The 24,638-nt window shown below is 39.5% G+C and overlaps 5 protein-coding genes and 1 non-coding gene across 13 annotated transcripts; 4 read left to right on the top strand and 2 right to left on the bottom strand.

Annotated features, from left to right (window-relative positions):
- Nucleotides 1-61: 61 nt before the first annotated feature.
- LOC135581385 (uncharacterized) lies at nt 62-3,549 on the bottom strand. 5 transcript variants are annotated; one of them, XM_065101521.1, is made up of 6 exons: nt 3,411-3,549; nt 2,757-2,892; nt 2,516-2,680; nt 2,082-2,204; nt 656-799; nt 62-573 (listed from the first exon to the last, which is right to left on the bottom strand). In XM_065101521.1, the coding sequence occupies exons 2-6, from the start codon at nt 2,883-2,885 to the stop codon at nt 121-123; spliced, it is 1,014 nt and encodes a 337-aa protein (XP_064957593.1). In that variant the 5' UTR covers nt 2,886-2,892; nt 3,411-3,549; the 3' UTR covers nt 62-120. The 5 variants fall into 5 exon arrangements, with proteins under 5 accessions (XP_064957593.1, XP_064957595.1, XP_064957592.1 ...); XM_065101523.1 differs by having other exon boundaries at nt 3,400-3,536; XM_065101520.1 differs by having other exon boundaries at nt 2,757-2,905; nt 3,411-3,536.
- Nucleotides 3,550-3,905: 356 nt separating this feature from the next.
- Nucleotides 3,906-9,428, top strand: LOC135581383 (pentatricopeptide repeat-containing protein At1g71420-like). Of its 2 annotated transcripts, none has more exons than XM_065101518.1 (3): nt 3,906-6,128; nt 7,963-8,350; nt 8,711-9,428. In XM_065101518.1, the coding sequence occupies exon 1, from the start codon at nt 3,932-3,934 to the stop codon at nt 6,101-6,103; it is 2,172 nt and encodes a 723-aa protein (XP_064957590.1). In that variant the 5' UTR covers nt 3,906-3,931; the 3' UTR covers nt 6,104-6,128; nt 7,963-8,350; nt 8,711-9,428. The 2 variants fall into 2 exon arrangements, with proteins under 2 accessions (XP_064957590.1, XP_064957589.1); XM_065101517.1 differs by having other exon boundaries at nt 3,906-7,481.
- On the top strand, nt 8,313-9,191 carry LOC103979764 (uncharacterized). The gene is made up of 2 exons (XM_009395969.3): nt 8,313-8,350; nt 8,711-9,191. The coding sequence occupies exons 1-2, from the start codon at nt 8,313-8,315 to the stop codon at nt 9,189-9,191; spliced, it is 519 nt and encodes a 172-aa protein (XP_009394244.2).
- A 291-nt stretch (nt 9,429-9,719) lies between the features above and the next one.
- On the top strand, nt 9,720-18,807 carry LOC103979766 (probable phospholipid-transporting ATPase 8). Of its 3 annotated transcripts, none has more exons than XM_018822702.2 (11): nt 9,720-10,235; nt 11,057-12,408; nt 12,499-12,609; nt 12,704-12,980; nt 13,384-13,472; nt 13,548-13,656; nt 13,728-13,937; nt 14,021-14,146; nt 15,196-15,294; nt 16,844-17,035; nt 18,012-18,807. In XM_018822702.2, exons 1-11 carry the CDS (start codon nt 9,825-9,827, stop codon nt 18,522-18,524), a joined length of 3,489 nt encoding a protein of 1,162 aa, XP_018678247.2. In that variant the 5' UTR covers nt 9,720-9,824; the 3' UTR covers nt 18,525-18,807. The 3 variants fall into 3 exon arrangements, with proteins under 3 accessions (XP_018678247.2, XP_064957588.1, XP_064957587.1); XM_065101516.1 differs by having other exon boundaries at nt 16,960-17,035; nt 18,012-18,151; XM_065101515.1 differs by having other exon boundaries at nt 10,097-10,235; nt 11,121-12,408.
- Nucleotides 18,808-22,274: 3,467 nt separating this feature from the next.
- On the top strand, nt 22,275-24,044 carry LOC135608526 (carbonic anhydrase, chloroplastic-like). Its single transcript, XM_065101514.1, has 8 exons — nt 22,275-22,340; nt 22,600-22,661; nt 22,751-22,799; nt 22,876-22,992; nt 23,145-23,198; nt 23,283-23,368; nt 23,615-23,720; nt 23,800-24,044. The coding sequence occupies exons 2-8, from the start codon at nt 22,603-22,605 to the stop codon at nt 23,932-23,934; spliced, it is 606 nt and encodes a 201-aa protein (XP_064957586.1). The 5' UTR covers nt 22,275-22,340; nt 22,600-22,602; the 3' UTR covers nt 23,935-24,044.
- A 49-nt stretch (nt 24,045-24,093) lies between these two features.
- On the bottom strand, nt 24,094-24,290 carry LOC135608631 (U2 spliceosomal RNA). Its single transcript, XR_010485605.1, has one exon. It is a non-coding gene; the product is annotated as a U2 spliceosomal RNA (small nuclear RNA).
- Between the last annotated feature and the right edge of the window lie 348 nt (nt 24,291-24,638).

The following is a 24,638-nucleotide window of genomic DNA, read 5'->3' as shown; positions in this document are numbered from 1 at the left end:
TGTTCGGTGGAAGGTCTGATCGAGGGTGCAATGGACTATGATCGTACAACTTGGCCCCGTCTTCAATCAAATGCATGTTCTCCGATTCGAAGGATCTTTCAGTATCTATCATACAAGAGTTTAATGCACCGGCAAACGTATTCTCTTGTTATGTCGCCTATCTCGTCTTCGCTGCCATCTCTTTTTTATATCATCGGGAGCATAGGATGAGTTCGGCGCATTCTCACGTTCATCTGTTTCAAGCTCCTTCTTCCTCGCTTCTGCACGAGCGACTGCGCCCCTTAACCTTGCAGCCTCAGCGATAAGGTCACTTATAAGCATCTCCGTGGTTCTCGTGGTTATTCCCCTCAGATACCATGAAATAGGTGGTGGTGGGACAAGAGATGGCTGGATCAGCTGGTCTAAACTCACAATGGATCCAACTCTTCCTTTGCCCTGCGTGCAAGTATTGTAATTGTCCCATGTTCTTGGCTTGAAAGGTTGGCACAAGTGTTCATCGACAAATAATGGTTCTACTTTCCAACAACCCTCGAATCTTTTCATAAACCCTGATTTCCCTTGCTGGAATTTGACCTGCATAGGGATGGATTATTGTAAGGTATTCCTAAATGACAAAACACATCTGACGGTAAAAAAAAGAAAACCAGTGGCTTACCGTATGGTCTTTCCGGTTTTGATCAACTATGACATGAACCGATATAGTTCCAGACCACCAAAGAAACCTCCATATTGCTGCTTGCTCCACCTCCACGACCTGCCTTAAGCCCTCATCTATTAACACCTTTCTGGATATTACTTCCTAAAAGATTGAGTGTCACATTAGTGCTGCATTATAATTCAGATTCAGAAGGGGGATTGCATAAACCTAGAGATTAACAGTCACATGCCAAATTGAAAGCTATACCTTGCATTGTCGTACTAAGAATTCCACTCTAATGAGTCAAACTAGATGACACTAGTAAGTCCTCCACCATAAGCTTCACACGCTTTTATGCCAATATTTTTACTCCCATCCAGTAGCAGTAGCATCAATATTGGTGAAGAGTCATTGCATGAAAAATATAGTTTGATTTCTATGTTTTCCTTACATTTCTTATCAGTATTAATGATATCTTTGTTTTTTCTTATAACAAATTTCTCCATCTGGAAATGAAAATCTTTTAAAATGTGTCTAACTAAGCTAAATAGACATTTTTTTATATCTCCACGCAAGCACTTGCAAAAAAAATAAAATAAAATAAAAAGAATCAAGTCTTCTAAAACATAATGATAATCCAGGAATGGACATGGTTCTGAACACACATAAGTATCACTTGCATTATGAACTACATACATTGCACCACAAAGTTTTTCCTTTGAGATGTAAGTATATCTCCATCTTAAGATACCTAGGAGACCTACCGATGCAACAATTAAAAGTGACGAAATGATTGCCACAAGTAATATGAGGAAAGATAGAAGAAGATCTAAAAAAATCTTAGAAGAAACTATAAATAAGAATTTAAATACTCTTTAACTTAACTAAACGTATAATTTTTTATAAATTTCAATAGCGATAAAAAATCTATATAGCCGACCCCAAATAGTTGGGGCATTCAGCTTTGTTGTTATTGTTTTTGTATCCAAGTATATCTCCGAGCAACAAGTAGTGGTCTATGAACATCTCCTATCGGTTCCTTGTGCATCACTTCTCCTATCAATGTATATCAAAACATGAACAAGCTTAAGTTTTCAATTGCATAAATCAACAAGGAACTTGTAAATTTTAAGCATATTTAACCTCAATAGGGGAAATATTTAACCCCAATCACAACTCTGACACATGGCGGCACAATCAACAAGGGGGACCGGACCCCGACCAGCAATGCAGCAACAACCGCTGAGCTGATGACATCAGCATGATTAAACTTAATCCTTAGTGGTGATAATGCCTAGATGAAAATTATGCCCAATGAAAACAACTCACCACAAAAGAATATATGCACAGTAAACCATGCATATGATACTGCACCAGAAGCTAATATCCCACAGAAAGATAAAAGGAACCTCAACAGAGAACTCTAAAGGTTTTTCTGCTATACCTTTATGTTCTTGAACACCCTTTTGTTTTCTGGGTCGGTGACAATGTTATATATTGCATCTGGGGGTAAGCCAACCTTGAAATTCACATTCAAATTGCAAAGAGATCCTTTGGGTACAGAAACCTGCAACAACATTTGAAAACAAACTCACTTAGACTTCTATAATTAATGATGCATCATTTTGCTTAGTATCTGTCTTTAGTTATAGACATTGGGCTAGTGAATCTTCATATTTGCATTTCAGTAAACTTGGTTTTCCTTTTTCTGTATGGTGCAAAAGTGTATTTGCTCAACAAACAAAATCTAGAAAGCATTGACTTAATATGTAAATATGATCTTGAAAGATCAAGGAATATAGATAATACAAATAGAAGAACATGCAAAACTTAATGATTCATTTCATAAGTGCTCTTCTTGCATTCTAAGACTAACACCTTGATCTCTGGTGGCTGATCAACCCAGGATGAGTTTTCTTTCCAGGCGTCTAGCTGCTTGTGAAAGTTGGTGTCCAAAGCAATGGGTGATTCTCTGTCCACCAGCGTCAGAGGACTTCTACCATCAAATTTCTGTCTGTTCTTCACGACTTTCCTCAGGTGTGCCTGCAAGAAAGTGCAACTGAACATAGAAGCACAAAGAGGACTCTGGTGATTCTCTAAAGATGGCCAGAGGACTGACCTTTAAACAATTCTGAAGATTCTGATGGAACTGCACAAGAGAACCAACTGCTGAACTAACTGCCAAAGTGCACTCTTTTCCTTTGTTCACAGTGGTGTCAAAAAATTTCCCCATTTCTTTGTCAGCCATTTAAGACCTGCACCATGGACCTGTAAGATTCACAATTACTCAAAATAATGTGATGTCGAAGACATTGAAGTACCTCAGCGCAAATATTCTTAATCAGAGGATTCTAAGACAGATGAAAAGGCACTACTCTGTCCCTAAATGGCTTTATAGGTAAAGCAAACTGATACTCTAGTTTAATAGAAGGATCTCTATATGATTTACACCTCTAGGGTTTTTGGAGCTCGATTCAAAGGCCCTCCATCTTAGATTTGCAAGGATTGAAGAATGGGATTCGTGCAAAAGCTTGATTTCCTACAGGGTTAGGTCACAAATCAAGATTACGATGATAATTCGAAGGAGGGACTTGTGTATTCCTGATTGCACCAATTATTGGGTATCTGGATAGGGAAGGTATTCCTGATTGCACCAATTCACACAAGAGAAAGCTGGCAATCGTTTCGAATCTAACCGTCTAACACATGTAAGACGACGAAGAACAAGCATAAATGAACTCTTCTAAGGATCAGAGTCAGACCTTCCACCAACCTGAAAACATTAGCCGAAGAAGCGGAATTCTTCACATCGATTCCGCGCACGAAATCGCCACAGACATGAGAGAGGTCAGCGATGAGGAAAGAGGAAGACGGAGATCTGGTGGAGCACTCAAACGAGTGGGAGCTTCCGGGAATAAGACGGATCCACGAAAAAAATGTGGCGGGGATCTCCTCCAATCACAATTTTAATTGGAACCCTCCAACCCTGACATCAAAACCGTCCACTGACATGTACGGCTTCGGCTATGGATGGGTCCCACCATCCACCTACGTGTCGAGAGCCAATCGGTTGGAGGGGATCCAAACCCAAAGAAAAGAGTATAACAGAAATCTCAAGAGACGATTATTGGACTGGATTTTATGTTTGACTGACTTAATTAAAGATGAGATTTAATTATCTTGATCGTGTATGACGCGTCATCTTAACTAAGATGATGGTGTCATATATAAATTCGTTAATATGTTTATATTTTTATTTTCTGTATGGTCGAACCCATCGCTTCCCTCCGTCGCATGGCAGCGGCGGTCGCCACCACCACGCTCTCCGACGCTACGCCACCTCCTTGCCTTTCTCCTCCCGACGAATATTCACTTCGTATTCTTCGCCTCTGCGCTTCCGACCACCTCCCGCATATCCACTCCGCCCTCGCATTACCTTCCGCTGTCCACCCCTCAGCCTTCGCCGCCCTCTTCCACGCCTGCGCCCGTCGCCGCCTCCTATTTCTCGGCAGATGCCTCCACCGCTGCATGCTCTCCCTTCTCCCGTGGCCGCCCGACCTCTTCGTCGCCAACCACCTTCTCAACATGTATGCCAAGTGCGGCCGCCTCGACCTTGCCCGGCGCGTGTTCAAGGAAATGCCCCGCCGCAACCTCGTCTCTTGGACCGCCCTCCTTTCCGGGTTCGCTCAGCACGGCCATCACGATGATTGCTTCGGCCTCCTCGCTGGCATGCTCCCTCACCACCTCCCCAATGAGTTCGCCCTCGCCACCGCTCTCAGCTCCTGCGCTGGGGCAGCTCGTGGTTTCCGAGGCCGCCAGGTACACGCCCTTGCCTCTAAGATCTACCTCGATGCCAATGTATTCGTGGGCAACGCCCTGATCACTATGTACTCCAGCTGCTATGGCCAGTGCGACGATAGCTGGGCCGTCTTTCGGACGATGCCTTTCCAGAACCTCGTCACTTGGAATTCGATGATTGCAGGGTTCCGACAGAATGGTCAGCTGGACCGGTCGCTTGAGCTTTTTGTGGAAATGCAACGAGGTGGCCTTGGGTTCGATCGTGCCACATTAGTTAGTGTCATCTCCTCGTGTTCTTGCCTTCAGCATTGCCGGCAGTTGCACTCTCCCGTCATTAAAACTTGTTATGATTATGAGGTTGAGGTTGCAACTGCTCTCGTCAAGGCATACTCCATTGTGGGTGGCAGCACCGATGACTGTTATGGAGTATTCGGTGGGGTTAGGGAACATGACATTGTGTCTTGGACGGGCATAATGACTTCATTTGCCGAGCAGCTGCCTGAAGAGGCAATTCGGCTCTTTTGCCAACTGCGCTACAAGAATTACAGTCCTGATAGATACACATTTTCTATTGTGGTGAAGGCCTGTTCAGGCTTTGCAACAGAGCGGCACTGCTCTGCTGTCCATTCACTAATTGAGAAGTCTGGATTTGGAGATGATTTGGTTCTTTCAAATGCATTAATCCATGCCTATGCTCGGTGTGGTAGCATTGTCATGGCAGAACATATCTTTGAGAGAATGGTGGTTCACGATGTAGTGTCATGGAACTCAATGATCAAGGCTTATGCTGCTCATGGGCGTGGGAGGAAGGCACTTGGAGTTTTTAGATGTATGGATATTCCACCTGATTCTGCTACCTTTGTTGGGCTTCTAACTGCATGTAGCCATAGCGGGCTTGTAAACGAAGGCCGGGATCTCTTCAATTCTATGTTGAAAGCATATGGGATTGCTCCTCAGCTCGATCATTTTGCTTGTATGGTCGATATTCTTGGACGTGCTGGGAACTTGCAAGAGGCTGAGGATCTGATAAATCAAATGGAAGTGGAACCGGACTTTGTTGTATGGAGTGCATTGCTTGGAGCATGCAGGAAGCACAAGGAGGCTAGGATTGCAGAAAAAGCAGCCCAAAGGCTGATGGAATTGAAGCCCAAGAATTCAATTGGGTATGTGATGATGTCCAACATCCATTATGATAGGGGTAACCTAGAGGATGCATCCTTTATTAGGAAGGATATGAAAGAGTGTGGAGTGAAGAAGGAACCTGGGCTTAGCTGGATTGAGATCGAGAATCACATTCATAGGTTTTCAGTAGGTGCACGGCACCATCCACTAAGGAAGGCAATATATGCTGAGCTCAATCGGCTAGTGGATAGTCTTAAGGAAATTGGTTATGTGGTGCATACCCGATTAGTGCATCATGAGACTCAGGAGCACAAGGAAGAGCGGCTGTTGCATCACAGTGAGAAATTGGCCTTGGCTTTTGCACTTATGAACACTTCTGCTAGTAAGACTAATTTAAAGATTATGAAGAACTTGAGAATCTGTGAGGATTGCCACAAGTTCTTCAAGTTGGCATCCAGTTATTTGCAGAAAGAGATTATAGTGAGGGATGCAAACCGTTTCCATCATTTTGTTGATGGAGAGTGCTCATGTGGTGACTATTGGTAATTGACATCATTTACCAAGCTAAGAGGTACTTGTTACAACATCTTACGGGAGTAGAGACAAATAAGTTTTGGCAGGAAACAGATACACATAGTTATTGTCTTTCTTATTATATCTTTACCATTAAACTGTAGCATCCTCTTGATAATTAGGCAACGAACATTAGGATTTTTTTTCTTATACCTAACAAATCCTACAATATAAAGACCAAAGCTCTGGTGGTTTGATCATATAGTTTGAGCTTATAATGAAGTTGCTAGCCTAGGCATATAGCTTAAAGTAGCTGTTTGTCTTCTGTTTGAGTGTTGTTGATATCGGAAGCATTGGAGGTGATGAGCCTTCCATGATATGGTGACATTACCTTGTCTTCTTCTAGAATTTCTGTTTTGTCACTTCATGACTAGTTTACTTGTGATGGTATCTTTATCAATGTAGTCTTTTGTCATGCGGTCGAGTCGTCTAATGCTAGTTGCAATTGAAAGAAAGTTTTATGGTCCATTTTAGATATTATTTCCAAGTACATGGACACTTAAATCACTACATGAATTTCCTGCATGGTGTATGATATTAGTAATTGCATGTACTCCTGAAACCAGTTAACTGCCTTACTGATACTAGTGGATGTCTACTTTGAGATATGAAGTTGATCTTTTATGCTTGTTAGATTTGCATATCTTTGGTGCATAGTTCATAGATTTTATTTCCTAAGCATACTTGAATAAGACAACGATGACAATTCATGGTATGTTCGTACCTGGATGACTGATGTTACTAGTGTGGTATATGGAGGCTGGCATTCCAAGGGACGGGCTTCTTTGTCCTTGGTTGTTACATAGTCAGTGACAGCTAAATAACAGATAATGGCATAGCTGAACTAGTGGTCAGTCTCTCAATGAAGTAGCGATGAAATAATCACAGCTACAAGACTTATTTGAGGGCAGAAACAAGTTCAGCATACATATGGAAGTACATAATGAGAATTGCCCATTCTGGCAACTTGAATATGGTTAACTTTATGGACTAGAGTAATTTCCACTACGTTGGGGATGGTGCACCACATCCAAGAACATGCCATATTCATGGGCCAGTTTCACATTTAGAAGTTTGATCTGCACAACATTGGGTGAGCTCAGGGTTGGAGGTGCCAAAAATGATGGAGAGAAACGGCGATGGTGAGAAAAGAGATGTTCAGCAAGGTGGTAGCTCATTCGAGTGGCTCAAGGAATAGGCATATCGCTCGAGGAAAGGAGTTGCTTTCCCTTAAGAAAAAGCAGAGGGATGCTGTGGCTCAATTTTATGTTAATACCAAGGGGCTGATGAAGGTTGAGATCTTTGCTCTTCCATTGAAAGGGAGAAGAAACAGTCCATGGATGATCTAATTGTAAGTCCGTTTGAAATGAGGATTGCATCGTCTACTTTTTAAAATGTATTTCGATGTAGCCACAGTACTGAAACTTGCTTACTGCTGTTCAGGAGGGTAGCTTTTTACTAAATATGATTTTGGTATTCTTTGAGACACAGACATTGTTTGAACTTAGATCTCCATATGTACTTCTAAATACCATGTGCTGCTAAACATTGTAGTAGTCATCTATGCATCCATCACAAGCCTGGAGTGATGGATGACCAGATTAGTGTTGTTATTTTCTATTGTATGTATGATATGCCAGCCTCAAGTATTATAGTGAACCTAATCTAGAATTGTGTAAACAATATTTCCTGATTCAAATTGTCATTTCTATAGAATTGTGTTGGAGAAAGCTCACATTATATTTAATTTTTTTTTATGTTCCATGTCCAGATTGTTAAATTGGGTTAACTGAAACCTCAAGTGATCTAACTTGCTGATCTTGTTGTTCCAGTTCAACATGACATAATTGCTGGCCTCCCCAACTCAGGTGCTCGATCATATTCCTTCCCATTGTTTAGTCCTTGAGGTGGAGATGCACAAACTTTGGCAGCCTATCATGAGCTAATGCCCCAGGAATATATAAATACACCAAGAAGTGCAATTGGCTTGGCTTCGTGGAAACGTAGAAGAAGAGCCCTCCAACCACCCCTATTAACTGTACTTGAGAGGTTGGTGACAACAGTGGGCAGCGAGACCTTCTCCCTCCCCTTGGTCGAGCCCTTCATTCCATCGAACATCTTGTTCAGCGAAGCTGGTCGGTGGTGCCTGCTGCTGTAATCCTATCGGAGACCTCGAAACCCAATGGTTCAATCTTCTACAACAGAGCCATATTGCTCCAGGTTGGTAGTCTATGTGACACTCTTTTTCTCTTCTTCCGCTTGATGTTGTGCACAAGATACAAATCATGATCCAAATTACTCTGGATGATAGCTATCGAAATGTCAAGTCCTTTTTCCCACAAAATCCAAGCTAATTGTTCTTCATTTTAAATTCAAGTCAATGAATAACGTGGCTTGCACTTTTATCTAATTGCTAGGACTGAATCAAGAGCAAAGATGAACAAATGACATATTTGTTCTTAAAATATAGTGGTTTTTAGAAGGAAGAAAGAGGTCAAAAATAATTGGGAAGCACATTTCTTTCTTAATTTGTTCACTGCATATTTATAAAAGCTATTTCACTGACTGTACTTTGATCAGGTCAAGCGAGGCCAGCGATCACGTCGAGTGCTCCGGCAACTCATGTCGTTCGTGCACCGCAGTCCTCGTCGCCAACTGCATCGCGTTAGGCTGCTGCCCGTGCGCCGTCGTGAACATGCTGACGCTGACCTTGGTGAAGGTCCCGTGGATGGTGTCGAGGCGGTGGTGGCAGTCGCTGAGGAGAACAGGAGCTTCTCAGCGAAGAAGAGTGGCCGATGCGGCGACCGTGGGAAGAGAAGGAACGAGCTCAGAGATGAAGAGGAACTACAAGTGGAACGAAGAGGGTGCTGTGGGGGAAAGAAAGGGTCACAGTGGACGTGGAAGCTTACCTTCAAGTCTTGGAGCTAACGATGGAGTTTGGGAGGAGTTGTATCGAGTAGGGAACTGGGGGTTCGGGAGAGTATCCTTCTCGGGCACTCAAAGAGAGTGGCATTCAGGGAAGAACACCTCCGGTGATGACGAGCTTGGAGAGCAGCGCTAGTGGACGCGGTTGCAGCGTGAGCTCGTTCCACCTATAATCTCTGTGAAAAGCTGCTCTATCATGTTGTGCATACTGTAGTCTTCCTCGAATGTTGTCGGCATCTTGAGCTTAAATTCTCTTTTCGTCATATTATATATATATATATATATATATATAAAGATAACCTGTTTTAATTTTTTCTAAATAATATTTTACTTTTTATAATTCAATTAATATCTTTTCCATTCCTTTTCTGTTTGTCATCTCTTTCTCCTCGTTGCTTATCCTTTCTCAAAGCCCATCGTCTCCTCCCTTACATCCTCTCATTGCTTGTGGTGGGAGGATGGCGAGAGCAATAGGTGAGGAAGGGATCAAAAGGATATTTATGAAATTAAAAATATATAAAATTAAAACAGAAGGTGCCTTTTTAAAAGAACCAAAAAAATATTTTTTTAATGGAAATCAGTCTCTCTCTCTCTCTCTCTCTCTCTCTCTCTCTCTCTCTATATATATATATATATATATATATATAATGTTGCACTTTGGCACTTTGCTTTGTTGTTGGTAATTGGCACTTGCCGCAAATGTGGCGGCAGGCAACCAAATAAGCTTCCGTTTTGTTTCTGCGGAGGCGAACCCTAACCTCCTTGCCACATGGCCGGGGAGAGGAGGCCGAGATCGGCCCATCTCTTCTTCGAAATGGGGCTCGTCTCCCGCCGCCGCAGCCGCCCTCCTCCGGCCGACCAGAGTCCCGGCGTCGGCCGCGGCGACGCCGGCTACTCGAGGATGGTTCATTGCAACGATCCGGCGAGTCCTCAGGCGTTGGAGCTTAACTACCCGGATAATTCGATCTCCACCACCAAGTATACGGTGGCCAATTTCGTTCCCAAGTCCCTCTTCGAACAGTTCCGCAGAGTGGCCAACTTCTTCTTTCTCATCGTAGCTTTCATCTCCTTTAGCCCCCTTGCTCCGTACCGGGCCGTCAGTATCCTTCTCCCCCTCGTCGTCGTGGTGGGGGCGACCATGGCCAAAGAGGCCGTCGAAGATTGGCAGCGCAAGAAGCAGGTATGCTTTAATGCCTAATGCAATCAAAGATAGAAAATTTGTTCCCTTTTATCCTCATCTTATAATTCGCCATTGAAATTACATGGTTACAATCTCTATCTTTTTCTAAAGTTACATATAATGTATTGGTTATGTTGATCAAAGAACCCATGGACATGGAATAACTGAAATCTCTTGTAACGCCATATATTACTTCATCTTTTATTCACAACTAAATAGTTTGGAGAATTAAGACAGATTGGAGTCTGTATTTTGTTCTTGGGCGTAAAATTTATGTTTTATTTACAAGTCTAAAAGTACCTCCTCTTCTGGGGGATAAAAGTTGAACAAGAATATGCATCTGAATCAAAGCATGAAATGGAAAATTTCTTATTTTGAAAAGTGCAAGGATATGGTTATCTATTCTTGGAATGCAGATGAGTTGTATCTGTTATTCATAGGAGACAACAGATTTTGTCTCCTGGGTTTGAAAATTGCTTGTACTCTTAGAAATCATTCTAATTATTCAAATACAGACCATAACTAACCACATAACATAGTGTATACACTGGAATCAGATTAAAAAAAAAATGTTGACATTTTACAGTAAAGTAGAATTAGGAATGAGGAGCATAAGAAGAGAATTTGTTGATCTAGGATCTCCAAACTACTGGAACCAAACACATACATGCTACAATTTAATGCTTATGTTTGTGGTCCCCAAAATGTTGTTGTAGTTGCCCATTTTTAAGATGTTATTTATTTTTTTTAACTATATAAATTCTTGGTTGCTTGGGAGATAATGCATCTCATCATATGTCAAGTTTCAATATTCTTGTCAGGATATAGAGGTCAACAATCGGAAGGTTAAAGTTTATGATGGATCCTTTTCTCTTTACCAAACAGAATGGAAGAAACTAAGAGTTGGAGATATTGTTAGAGTGGAGAAGGATGAATTCTTCCCTGCTGATTTACTTTTGCTTTCTACTAATCATGATGATGGCACTTGTTATGTTGAGACCATGAACCTTGATGGAGAGACAAACTTAAAACGTAAACAGAGCTTGGAAGTGACATCAACCTTGCATAATGAAGATTCTTTCCAGAACTTCAAAGCATTGATAAATTGTGAAGACCCAAATGAAAAATTATATTCTTTCATTGGGATTCTGGATTATGAAGGTGTTCAATTTCCTCTTAACCCAAAACAAATTCTGTTGAGAGATTCTAAGCTCAGAAATACCCAGCATGTTTATGGTGCTGTGATTTTTACTGGACATGACACAAAAGTAATGCAGAATGCCATGGATCCTCCTTCAAAAAGGAGTAACATTGAGAGGAGAATGGATAAGATAATTTATGTTCTTTTCGCTTCTCTGGTTTTTATTTCATCCATTAGTTCTGTTTTCTTTGGAATCAAAACTAAAAATGAAACTAGTGTTGGAAACTATAGGTGGTATTTAAGACCAGACAACTCATCAATATACTTCGATCCTAACAGAGCAGGGTTGGCTGCCTTTTTCCACTTTCTGACAGTCCTCATGCTATATGGGTGCCTGATTCCCATCTCATTGTATATATCCATAGAGATTGTTAAGGTTTTGCAAAGTATCTTCATAGACCATGATCAGGAAATGTATTGCGAGGATAGTGATAAGCCTGCACGTGCTCGTACATCAAATTTGAATGAGGAACTTGGACAGGTTGATACTATACTATCAGATAAAACTGGCACGCTGACTTGCAACTCGATGGAGTTTGTGAAATGTTCTATAGCTGGTATTGCTTATGGAAGTAGATCATGTGAGATGGAGAAGGCTGCTTCAGGAATTATACAGTATGAACCATTTGAACGTCATGATTCACCTTCTGCTTTCGAGAGGCACAAGTCTGAAGGAACATCCAAAAAGTCAACCAAAGGCTTCAGCTTCAGAGATGATCGGTTAATGAATGGACAATGGGTTGGAGAACCTAATTCAGAAGTTATACACAAGTTTTTTCATGTGTTAGCAATCTGCCATACAGCTATTCCTGTTGTTAGTAAATCTGATGAAATATTATATGAAGCTGAGTCCCCAGATGAAGCATCTTTTGTTACAGCTGCAAGGGAACTTGGTTTTGAATTTTACAGACGAACCCAGACAAGCGTCTCTTTGCATGAGTTTGATCCAAAGATTGGCAGAAAGGTTGATAGGTGCTGATAAATTAACTCAATATTGCAGCTTCATATATTGGTATCCATCTTCTGTTCTTTGTTATTATAACTTTTTTTTCCAAATTTTAGGACGTATGAACTTCTCGATACCTTAGAATTCAGTAGTGCTCGCAAAAGAATGTCCGTAATTGTGAGGACTGAGAGCAACCAGTTATTACTTTTCTGCAAGGGTGCCGACAGGTTTGTGTCCTTAAATCTGCACTAAGTTAACAATATCTTGTCAATGGTTTTAGATCCTAAGCTCACACTTTTTTTCTTTTTCTGATTGCTTTAGTGTAATCTTTGAAAGGCTTGCCAAGAATGGGCAGGTATTTGAACCAAATACCAAATGCCACATCAATGACTATTCAGAGGCAGGCTTACGGACATTGGCGGTTGCATACCGCATACTAAGTGCAGAAGAATACATTCCATGGCATGATGATTTTGTGAAGATAAAAAATTCAGTCAACGCTGATCATGATACAATTGTGGATGAAGTAGCTGACAGAATTGAGAGGGATTTGATCCTTTTAGGTGCCACAGCTGTTGAGGACAGATTACAGAAGGGGGTAAATTTTGAAATTTAAGATTAGAAACTATTCTTTTTTAACAAAACAATAGCTGTATCTAAGCTAGATTTTTTACTCTGCTCACTTTTGTGGCTTTTGGCCATTCATTGTGTTAATATTGTTTTTCTGTTAGTTTGTTGTCTGAAACACATTCACCTAGTGAGGTCGCCCACAAGCATAATTTTTGTAGATAACACTTAGCCATATGAAAGAGTGGAAGTCATGTGCAGTTAGATATTATTCAGATAATCACATGTCTTTATGGAATTAATGTGCTTGGCCATCTTGATCTTACTAAAGTTTTATGTCAAGGTTCCAAATCAAATCATTCATGGATATTATAATTATTTGGATCAAAATTGCAGCTTCAGAAGTACGTCTGATTCTTGTCTTCATTGTACAGGTTCCTGAGTGTATTAACAAACTTGCAGAAGCTGGAATCAAGATCTGGATTTTGACTGGTGATAAATTGGAAACTGCAGTCAACATAGGGTGAATTTTTCTCAACCTTCAGTTGTACTAGAGAGACAGCCTATCTGCTCGTGAGTAAATTAGTAGACCTTGCAGGTTTGCCTGCCAATTGCTAAGGAAAGGAATGGAGCAATTAGTTATCACGCTTGATACCCCAGATATTAATGTGCTAAAGAAAGATGGGGACAAGAATGCCCTGGAAAAGGTGTGGAGATAAACATAAAATATAATTTTATGGTTTTTTTTATTATTTCTAACAATTCCAATACTTGTTAGAGCTTACATGAGAATGTTGCCAAGCAAATATGTGAAGCACTGTCACATGTTTCTAAAATGAAAGGAAGTAATGTTCCCTTTGCTCTTATCATTGACGGTGATTCGCTGGCTTTTGCTCTCTCAACAAGTCTGGAGTATTCATTTCTAGATCTGGCAGTTGCTTGTGCATCTGTTATTTGTTGTCGAACTTCACCTAAACAGAAGGCACTGGTACGTTTTTCATCAAACTTAAATACTTAAATAATTACTTTTATCATGTACGAAAATCATCTGATAGAAACCTAGGAATGCAGGTCACCAGATTGGTAAAATGGAGAACAAGGAAAACTACACTGGCAATTGGTGATGGAGCCAATGATGTTGGTATGCTTCAAGAGGCTGACATTGGCGTTGGTATTAGCGGGGTTGAGGGCATGCAGGTTTGTCTTTATGACTGACATTTGCCTGTTCATACATGTGTTTATTTTATTTTGTATATTTTTGTTAGGACCCTTTTTGTGAGCTTTTGAATAATGTTTATTGAGTCTGTTTAGTTTAGTTGTTTATTGAGTCAGTTTGATTCAATTAGAGTCAAGTAGAAGTTTATTTAATATTTATTTATTATTAGAGTTCAAGTCCTGATGGACTCTGGGTGGAACTCTATAAATAGGGATGTAACTGTTTCTTTTCGGTAATCTATGAAAAATACTATTATGTTTTTTGACAAACCCTAGGAGGCCGATCCCCTCGAAGTAATCAAGGAAGGTCGATCCCCTCGAAGCGATCAAGGAGGCCGATCCCCTCGAAGTGATCATCCCTTTCTCTTTTCTTTTTTACGATAAGACTTTAGGGTCTTATCATTTGGTATCAGAGCGGCGATAAGACCTTTAAGATCTTATCAATTTTCTTCTTGCCAAGTAAAATGTGGAGACTTACACAATCCATAGAATAGCTTAGCTTGTCTTAAGTTTTTAAAAAGATGGAACATTAGAGATTAGATAACAAATATTAAGACCAAAATCATATGGCTTTAAAGAATACTTACACTTGTACTTGTAGAATAATATCCCCATTTGAAATTGACATCAATATGAATTACAATCTTTTACAAGGAGAAGAAACTCTTTGTATGTGTTTAAACATCTTTTTGCATCATTCTGTTTGTAGGCCAGCTTGTGCATTTTTTCAAATCTGCTTGCTTAGGATAAAGGAAGTGGAAATTAAGTTATCCTTTGTCCTTGGTGGTAATTAGCTTGAACATGCTGTAAAATGAAAATAAATATTAATTTGACTTGACTTCGGACTTGTAATATGCACATGCTTGTTTTAGGTGAAAATATAATCTGGTTTTACTTGTCATCTATGTGGTCACGTATCATTGTGTATTTAATTAGATAATTGATGCATATTTATGTAAATCTGAGTTATACTTTGTATGTTATAGGCATGATAATGTTTGCTGCTTCAAGTCACAAATGTTTGGTTGCAGGCTGTAATGTCAAGTGACTTTGCAATAGCTCAATTTCGATTTTTGGAGCGGTTGCTGCTTGTTCATGGGCATTGGTGTTACAGGCGGATTTCAGCCATGGTAGAGCATTTTCAAAATACTTATTTCTATTTTGTGATCTAAAATGTATTTCACATAACTGAACTAGGATTTTCTTTCTGATGATAAGTAACTCAAGCCTAATTGGAAACACAGCTTCTATAGAACGATCTTTGTTGAATATGGGCATACATCTTACTTGGTACTGGGTAGAAGTTAGGGGCATTGAAGTTTGATATATTCTCTTCCAACCAGCCTGGAATCCCAAGTCCAAAGGAAAGCTGTGTTGGCATGTCTCAGTTACCTTCTTATGTATTTATCTATTTGTTAGATGCAGATATCTTTACATTTATGGATTAATGAATTTAATAGAACACCACAATGCATAAGTCTCAAATTTACACATTCCTCTTATTTAGTTGCTTTTTTCCTTTCTAATCCTAGAGTTACTGAGAGAATGAAGTGTTACTTGTATGTGATCAATGTTTTAAAAAGTCACCCGGGCGCTTCAGTGAGGTAAGGCAAGGCACGAATAAATATTTTTAATTCATATGACATGTTTGATTCACACAAAAATAAGAAACCAGTTAAAGCATCAATGATTACATGATCTGATTTATATAAAGTATAATCAAACATTGAAAACTCATCATGATTTATGAAATAATAATGATCTAATCTCATTACAAGATATTGATAGTTCAAATGAGTGGTTGGTAGGGGAAATGAGTGTGAACTTGCAAGATGCTGAAGATGAACTTGTATTTGGAGATGATAGCTTAACATGAGGAGATGTGACAAGAACTTCAGGTGTTGGAGAATTACAGACATATACAAGACAGATAACGAAGGTAAAAATGAGTGCAAAAGCATCAAGTTCATCTCTTATTTTTGTTGAAGAGGAGGAAACCTATCTTGATGAAGATGGATAAGAGGAAGAGAAAGATGATGATAAGTTTGAGAATAATGATGTTGATTATAATGATGATTATATTTGATGTAAAACCTTATTGTTTTGAGTCTTTTGGTATTTTTGTCATTGGAAGATGGATAATGTGACTTGGTATTTTAGATATTTTCAATTTAATGTCATATTTTTATTTATATAATCATATTCATAATTGTATTATTAATTTTTTATATCTTAATATTCTAGAGCATCTCGTTTCACTTGGGTGAGCGCCTAGCATCACGAGCATTTTAAGACCTTGTCACCTTTTGACGCCTAGTGTTTTTAAGAACACTGTATGTTATGTTATCATATTCTATAGTTCTCTCATGATATGGTGTCTATTCTTTATGCACTTGAAAATTCTACCAAGTAAGTATCACTATTGTAACATCTGCAAATGTTGGTTTTTTTTTTTTTTTTTTGCATTTTTAGTATTTTGGCATGAAAATTCTTATTTCAGCTTTATAAAAAGAATTGTGGGAGTCTGTCTACTTAGATTCCCTTTTTTAGTTTATATTGTAGTATTAAAAAATCCTTTAAAACCAGAGTGGAAAATGTGTTGCTTGGAAATGGGTGGTTACTTAATTCTAATCATTTTTTGTTAGATTCCTACTTCTAATTTTGATTTTCTATCAACAGATATGCTACTTTTTCTACAAAAATATAACGATGGGCTTCACTCTTTTCTGGTTCGAGGCTCATGCTTATTTTTCAGGACAGCCTGCTTATAACGATTGGTTCATATCATTTTACAGTGTTGCCTTCACATCTCTTCCAGTGATTGCACTAGGTGTTTTTGATAAAGACGTTTCTGCGCATCTTTGCCTGAAGGTATAGAATATGGCTATTTAATTTCCATCCATTCAGAATATGTATAAGCTTGTATTTCACGTAGAGAAAACCTTGTGTAGAACATGTTGCTGCGTCCAACTTCATTTACAAAATACTAAATCATTTTGATCTCAGATACTCTAATTTTGATCAGAGGACAATGGGAAAAACCCATATAATGGGTACATCCATTGTGCGACACAATCAAAAGATAGCATCTCGCCCACACTGAAACTTGATAAAAAGGAATATAAATGCAGGATACTGTTTCCCAAACTCTAGGGAATTAATTGGATAATAAGAATTAAAACATATGGATTCCCTTAAGTGGCATTTCATGTGGTAGAATGTTAGTGATAAATGAACAAAGTAATTTTTACAAGACAAAGTGTACCATCATGTTATCATGATAGTTAATGATAGCTTCTTCTTGAAGAGCAACATTTGTTTCTTATGGTTTAAGACATTGGTAACAGTACACTATTTTTGATAATTAGGTGTCTTCTGACAGTCAACTTGGATAAATTGCTGTTATTTATTGCCAAGGTTTTTTATAAGATAATTTGGTTTCTCCTTTATTTTGCTTGGTTTGTACCAGAATCCAAAATATCATGTTCTTGTGTTTAGAAAGGTCCAACATCAAATAGTCACAGCTAGAAGGATTTTGTTTTCATTTTATCTGCAAACCCACCTGCACCAGAGGACAAATGAGAATTGAAAATATAAAAATACTGGCATGGGATGTTCTCTTTTGTGACTGTTGAATTCATAATTCAAATTTCTTATAATTTTTCATGATCCATCCTTAATAGTTAGGCCATTCAACTTTGACCTGCTGGGTTCCTTACTGATTTAATCCATCCTAATATAACAAGTGTTTGAGAAGATTCTGGCACCCTGTTTCTCTTATTTTTCATATGATCTCCACATACATATTTTACCATTTCGTACACTTACATCTTCATCATTTTTGCAGTTCCCTAAGTTGCATCAGGATGGTGTTCAGAACATCTTCTTCAGCTGGCCTCGTATACTAGGTTGGATGATTAACGGAGTTTGCAATGCCCTCGTAATCTATTACTTCACAACCCATGCCATCTTTCACCAAGCATTCCGACAAGATGGTCATGTCGCAGCCTATGAAATCCTGGGAGTAACAATGTACACCTGCGTCGTGTGGACAGTGAACTGCCAATTAGCGATCTACCTCAGCTACTTTACATGGATCCAACATTGCGTCATCTGGGGAAGCATCATATTTTGGTATATGTTTCTTGTAGTTTATGGTTCGTTCCCATCGACGATATCCACAACCGCATACTGGGTTTTCCGGGAAGCCTGTGCCTCGAGTCCTCTTTATTGGCTGGTCATTCTGCTTGTTGTTGTTTCAGCTCTGCTGCCTTATTTTATGTACTCGAATTTCCAGAAGACATTCTTCCCCAAGTACCATGACTTGATTCAGAGACTACAAGTGCAGAAAGAGAATTGATTTCTTTCCAACCACGGATCAACTTACATTGTCCGGAGGCTTTTCATCGCATTCTATATACAGGCAATCACACAAACTTGCAGGCATTACTGTACATATGCAGGCTCTTGTTGATCTATATTGAACGGTGAGAACAAACTTGTAATGAGGAAGATGATGTTTTGCAAATTCATTATAAAAGAAATTTTTTTATGGTTTGCTTGTTGCTTGAACCATGCAAACCAGATTGTTATGACATTCATATCTATTAAAGGGGGCAAAAAAAGACGAACTTGTGAAAGCATAGTCTACGTGTCCACTTGTGATTTTGATTCGGAGTCAATTGATGTATTGCTTTACATCTGTCTCAGTCAGTGTGATATTGAGAAATTTTCAGTCTGTTCGATTCAAGATGCAACGAACCTTGTAAAACTATGTTGGGGACATGCCTGATCGTGCCTCAACGTGTGTAATAGAATTAGGGCATGTTGTAATTTGTTATTATTATTTCGATCACATCATCGAATGGAGTATTTTTTTATTATTTTGATTGCATCATCATCATCGAAAGAGTACTTTTGATCGTTACAATCGTGTTATTATCTAAGGGAGCACTTTTAATCATATTATCATTCAATCAATGGAGCATTTAGGTCATTTCAAAGGTATTGTTCACTAAATTATCGGGGATTTCAAAAAATCACAATCATACCTCCATATAATTTTTGCTTAATTAGGTATTGTCACCTCACGCAGATTATCAGAAAAATGAATGGACCGTCGAGGATAGCCCGAGGGTCATTTGACCCTTATAAATAGTCGTCCCTTTGTTCACTTCATACTTTCGAATGATTCTAAATATTATGATCGGTTTTAACACATTTGAAAAACTTCAAGGTTCCTCGTCACAAGGTTTGAATGTCTTCGGATTCCTCTTCCTCCTCTAATGGTTGGGATTCGAATGGGTCACCAATTCCGCAACTGTCTTTGGTGTTGGCTATGCAAACTTTCTCTTTCTCCAAAGGGCCCAAAGTTGTCTTTTCAAAGGACGTTAACCCTTCAAAGGCGAATCCTTTAGGCAATGAGATTTCATTATTCTAGACGAAGTCCTTCAACTTTCGGATTTCTACTTTGGATTTAGAACATGTTAGAGTAGCCTTCCACATCCCAATCGAGTTCGAGCTAATAGCTACTTAGCATGATGATCAACTATATTTATTAAATCACTACTTCTACATGAAAATCGAGGCACCCGAGGTGGGACTCCAATTCTCCCTCCAACCTTTCTTTATCGGGACTTTATCGTATTATGTGTATTATAATATTAATTCAAGAGGAGGCAGGAATGCGTGACATTATTGAGAGATTTTAGATCTTCTCTATCGCTCTTTGCCTCTAATCTATTGTTAAGAATAAGAAAAGAAAAAAATATGAGACTAATTCTCCTTATAGATCGACATTGTTATAGCTTTTAGATATGACGATAATGCTCTTATAGATCAGATACTTTTTTTTTTGAATGACATCGAAAAGTACACATCATAAATTTAATATATTATTATTTAATTTTCGATTTTAAAATTAAAATATTCTGCATAACACAACTATTTTTTATGCTTACATGCACATCTCAAAAGCTTCCGCATATCACGAGTTTACCTTAAATTATCACCACGCGAGAAGTTTCATGGCCCTAATCACCCTAAATGTGTTTTTTTTTTTCTTTTTTCTTTTCAAGAAGAAAAAGAGTTACAGATGGGCTAACTCCTAATCAACTCTAATGATCATTTCGATCCAAAAAAACACTCGCAAGGAGTGCAGTGTAAGTTTACGAACTTGAGAAGGATTTAGATACAATTTGGACATGAAGATGATTAATAAATGAGGATTAAGTGTTAAATATTTTTGAATTAAGACTTAAAATTCCTGTCATGGTTAGAGTTAAAAAGGTGTTGAGCTTAATCTTCCAACCAAATTTAAATATAAAGAGTGACAATGTAACAGTGCTAAGATTAATACAAATCCAATGGGCTTATAAATGCATAGGATCCGAACCCGATCAGTAGGGATCTAATAATCCAGATTTAGTCTAATGTGCATGCATGCATGTCATGCATCCATTAATTATATGATACTTCCTCAAGTACTAATAAACGTGTTTGATGTGGTTTCTTTGCTCATAATTTTTTTTTGATCCATGTCAAACTAAATAATAATAAAAAAACATAATTTTCATACTACATTGCATATACACACACACACAATTAGTAATGGATGTGCAATTTTTTTCTCTTTTTGATGTTATTTTAGAAAGGACTTTAAATAAATCAACTTGACCTATTTCGTGAAATGGATGGAAAAATTCTCGACCTGCCTTGGGTCACCCCTTCTCATCCACACGAGAGAAAGCAAGAAGGACTCATCGTGGGTCCCGTGCGAGCCCCACACTGTCTTTCCAATCACCGAAAAGGTAGGCGAGACAAGTAAAGGGCCGGTGTGGCATCCTTCGACATTGATATCGAGGAACCAGATAAATATTAATTTAATTTTTTTAGGTCTAAAATAATTTGAGAATTTGTTATGATTATTTTAATATAAATTGATCTTCGATTTTATGTATTATAAAAAGGTTTATGACACTTTGAACATCTCCTACGTATCATCTTCATCTTATCGATACTTCAAATCTGTTTCTATAACACGTTGTATAAGGTTTCAATCTTAAAGATCGACAACGTGATACTAATAAGAGGATCAATTCAACTTAGTAAGATTGGTCACGTAACACCGTTGGAAAAGCCGACTCCACAAGTCATTATTTCGTACTTACAAAATTGATACATAACTTTACAATCCCATTAATGACCAAATGATGTGCACATTTACGATATAAATCATGACCGCAACGAACGATCGCATACGATAAAACATCTCTCAAGCATAAATATTTTAGAAAAAAATTTTGACTAAATTCTTTGAATCCATATTGGCATGCATCTCAAATGTAATTTTTGTAGGATTTGAAACCGAATCCAATTGATTTTAAATGAATGCCAATATATCCAACAACTAAAGTCAATAGAAACTAACAAATCGAAGGCAGGAGGCCAAAACATTGAGGTAAATGTAAGCAAATTTAGGGAGGGATATATATGCATGCACGAAATCAATAATGATTCGGATAGCTTCCTCATCTCCTCCTCCGCCACAAACCCCCCTCTCTCTTTATTGCCTCTCTCACATCACCTTTCCGGCGCAAGTCTCTCCTCCCTATTCGCACCCACCACGGAGAATCCAATCTCTGGTGGCTGACATTGATTAGCATATATCATACGAAATGGCTCTTATCATTCACGATAGATGGATCCAATGTTATCTTTTCTAAACAACTTGCCCGGCCACTGCAGGCACCTATTTCTCTCTCTCTCTCTCTCATAAATAAGCATTGGAAAGCTTCTCTGTCATAGGGAATTTGACTGTAAGTATTTCTTATTATTATTATTATTAAGAGGAGAGAAAAAGTGTATCGCTCGCCTTTCATCCATTTATTGTATTAATTATGACAGGCTTATATATAAAAATATTTTTATAATTATGTTAAATTAATAGTTTAGAATATTATTAATTGAGCGTACTCTGTCCGTCCGATTCAAGCGATCGACCGATTCGATGTTTTAAGGCTCGAGCGGACCGACCGGCCAACCACTAATGTTGTTCTTCCGGTTCATCTGAACCGGGCCGGAACGGGTCGGCGCTTATAAAGCGCGTCGGAGGGAATACTGCCTTTTCCTTCTTATCGCCAAACACGGGATCTCTGTAGCCTTTTGGGGAAAGAAGGTTCGTGGAATCTCTGCCCCCACCCTTTCCTCTTTCTCTCTCTGTCTCTCCTTTTTCTCCCCCTTTAATCTTTCCATCTCCTGTTCTTCAATTCCGGCTGTGTAATCCGGTCAAATTCCTGTTTTTTTGATGCTTAGATTCTCGGTTTCTGCTGTTTGATTTTGCTGCTGCTCTCTCTCTCTCTCTCTGCTTCCCACTTCTTTGGATCGTCTTCTTTCCAATGCCACGGATGATGGCTAGAGCCTCTGCAAATGTGCAGGAAATGGATCCGGTGGAGAGGTTGACCTCGGGGTTCGAGCGCTTCAAGAAGGAGGTCTACGAGTATGTGAAGGATTACGTTCATGCATGAAGAGATATCTTTGGTTCTCCGATATGTTTAGCCGGAATAAAGACGTGTGTTTGTGTGACAGGGAAAACCCCGATCTGTTCTCCCAACTCGCAGTCGGGCAGAGCCCTAAGGTGAGCTCCCCATGATTCTAATCGACGTGCAGAATCTGTCGACCATTATGATCTGAAGTATAGGAATGGGTTGCAGTTCATGGTGTTTGCATGTGCCGATTCCCGTGTGTGCCCGTCGGTGGTGCTCAACTTCCAGCCGGGGGAGGCCTTCACCGTCCGCAACATCGCCAACATGGTTCCCCCGTATGATCAGGTCAGCAGTGTCTGCAGCCTCCATCATCAACTTTTCCTCTCTCTCTCTCTCTCTCTCTCTCTCTCTCTCTCTCTCTCTCTCATCGCAGCCTATGCGGTTGGTCCCCTCCTTGCAATCCCCTTTTCACGAGCTTATCCGTGGTCTTCCTGCAGACAAAGTACTCCGGGGTCGGGGCTGCCATCGAATATGCCGTCCTCAATCTCAAGGTCCGCGCTCGATTCCATCATCTGCTCACTTGTGTTTTCTTTGTTTTTCTTCAGAATCTTACTCTCTCGGAAACTCTCCGACAGGTTGAGTACATCGTGGTGATGGGCCACAGCAGCTGCGGTGGAATCAAGGGGCTGATGTCCATCAAAGAAGACGGCACCACCAGCACGTAAGAAACAACAGCATCACCTCTGTTCATCTTAAACATTCAGTAATCTGCAGCATCATTATAGTTTAATGAGAGAGGTTAGGGGATTTAGTGACATCAAATCTGCTTCCATCTGCTCTCCCAAAAGGTTGGGAATTGGGTTCATTTTGTCCTCTGCCACTCGCGAGGCATATTGCTTTCTGACTACTTTTCTGCAGAAGGATCATGATGAGCTCCTAATCATCATCTCTATCTGTTTTGGGACAGTGACTTCATAGAGGAGTGGGTGAAGATTTGTTTGCCGGCAAAGGAGAAGGTGGTGGCTGAGCACGCAGCCTTATCTTTCGCTGATCAATGCACCCAATGCGAGAAGGTACTCGTGCGAAAAGATCGCATTCGATCGTCTTCCCAAACTGAAAGAGTCATCTAAGACAGTTTGCATGTGTGCGCAGGAAGCGGTGAATGTCTCCCTTGAGAACCTGAAGACTTACCCCTTCGTCAGCGACGCGCTGGAGAAGACGACCTTGAAGCTAATCGGGGCGCACTACGATTTCGTCGCTGGCAGCTTCGAGGCTTGGGAGACTTGAACGCGCAGTCGGCACCAACATGGAACAACCATAGTTTGGAGCCAATGTACTCTAATAAAAACAATTTAATACAATTATCTTCGTAATTGAATAAATAAATAATATATATATATATATATCTATATAACATAAACATAAAATTTTAAATTTAGGTTTTGGTAGGGGTGCGCCGGGCCCACGCGGCAGTGCAACGAATGGGCGACGCTCAAGGGCCCCAGAAGCAAGCTACTGGAGCGGGCCCTACCCCACAACAAATTAATTTAATATCATAGTGGGCCGATGGCCCACGTATCAGATATTAAACTGATAAGAACAGATACTACACTTGATCTTAGCCAAAAGGCCGAGAAAGGTATGCTTAATCCCACAGCCGGTCTGCTCTAATATAGCGGCCTCGACCAAGCGTGACTGCCTCGACTGGCGATATGGGACTAAAGAACCCCAAAAGAATTGATGTCTATAAATTAAATTAATGCATAGAATTAATTAGATAAGGTTTACTTTTGTGTACGCGCGCGTGCGATCACCGACGACGTCGAAGGGGTGTGATTTAAAGGCTGCATGGATGTCATAAGAGAGTCATCTTCCCTGGTTTTTGTGTGACATTGCACCAAGACACCTCGAGCCTATCACTATTAATTTTATGACAATATAGCAATTCAAGACATCCATAATGACAATCCGTGTCTCATTCACCGTATTGA

The sequence above is a fragment of the Musa acuminata genome, chromosome BXJ2-3 (genome assembly GCF_036884655.1).
Source record: "Musa acuminata AAA Group cultivar baxijiao chromosome BXJ2-3, Cavendish_Baxijiao_AAA, whole genome shotgun sequence".
NCBI classification, from domain to species: Eukaryota; Viridiplantae; Streptophyta; class Magnoliopsida; order Zingiberales; family Musaceae; genus Musa; species Musa acuminata.
Note: the sequence above shows the minus strand (reverse complement) of the source record. Positions and strands in the feature narration are given on the sequence as shown.

Coding starts and splice junctions, on each gene's coding strand:
- LOC135581385 (XM_065101521.1), bottom strand. CDS start 2,885: ATGGCTGACAAAGAAATGGGGAAATTTTTTGACACCACTGTGAACAAA. Junction 2,205..2,515: donor ATCAGCCACCAGAGATCAAG/GTGTTAGTCTTA, acceptor ATGTTGTTGCAG/GTTTCTGTACCCAAAGGATC. Junction 800..2,081: donor GGGTGTTCAAGAACATAAAG/GTATAGCAGAAA, acceptor TCAATCTTTTAG/GAAGTAATATCCAGAAAGGT.
- LOC135581383 (XM_065101518.1), top strand. CDS start 3,932: ATGGCAGCGGCGGTCGCCACCACCACGCTCTCCGACGCTACGCCACCT.
- LOC103979764 (XM_009395969.3), top strand. CDS start 8,313: ATGGTTCAATCTTCTACAACAGAGCCATATTGCTCCAG. Junction 8,351..8,710: donor ACAGAGCCATATTGCTCCAG/GTTGGTAGTCTA, acceptor TACTTTGATCAG/GTCAAGCGAGGCCAGCGATC.
- LOC103979766 (XM_018822702.2), top strand. CDS start 9,825: ATGGCCGGGGAGAGGAGGCCGAGATCGGCCCATCTCTTCTTCGAAATG. Junction 13,938..14,020: donor CACCTAAACAGAAGGCACTG/GTACGTTTTTCA, acceptor CTAGGAATGCAG/GTCACCAGATTGGTAAAATG. Junction 15,295..16,843: donor ACAGGCGGATTTCAGCCATG/GTAGAGCATTTT, acceptor TTCTATCAACAG/ATATGCTACTTTTTCTACAA.
- LOC135608526 (XM_065101514.1), top strand. CDS start 22,603: ATGGATCCGGTGGAGAGGTTGACCTCGGGGTTCGAGCGCTTCAAGAAG. Junction 22,993..23,144: donor TGGTTCCCCCGTATGATCAG/GTCAGCAGTGTC, acceptor GTCTTCCTGCAG/ACAAAGTACTCCGGGGTCGG. Junction 23,199..23,282: donor ATGCCGTCCTCAATCTCAAG/GTCCGCGCTCGA, acceptor ACTCTCCGACAG/GTTGAGTACATCGTGGTGAT.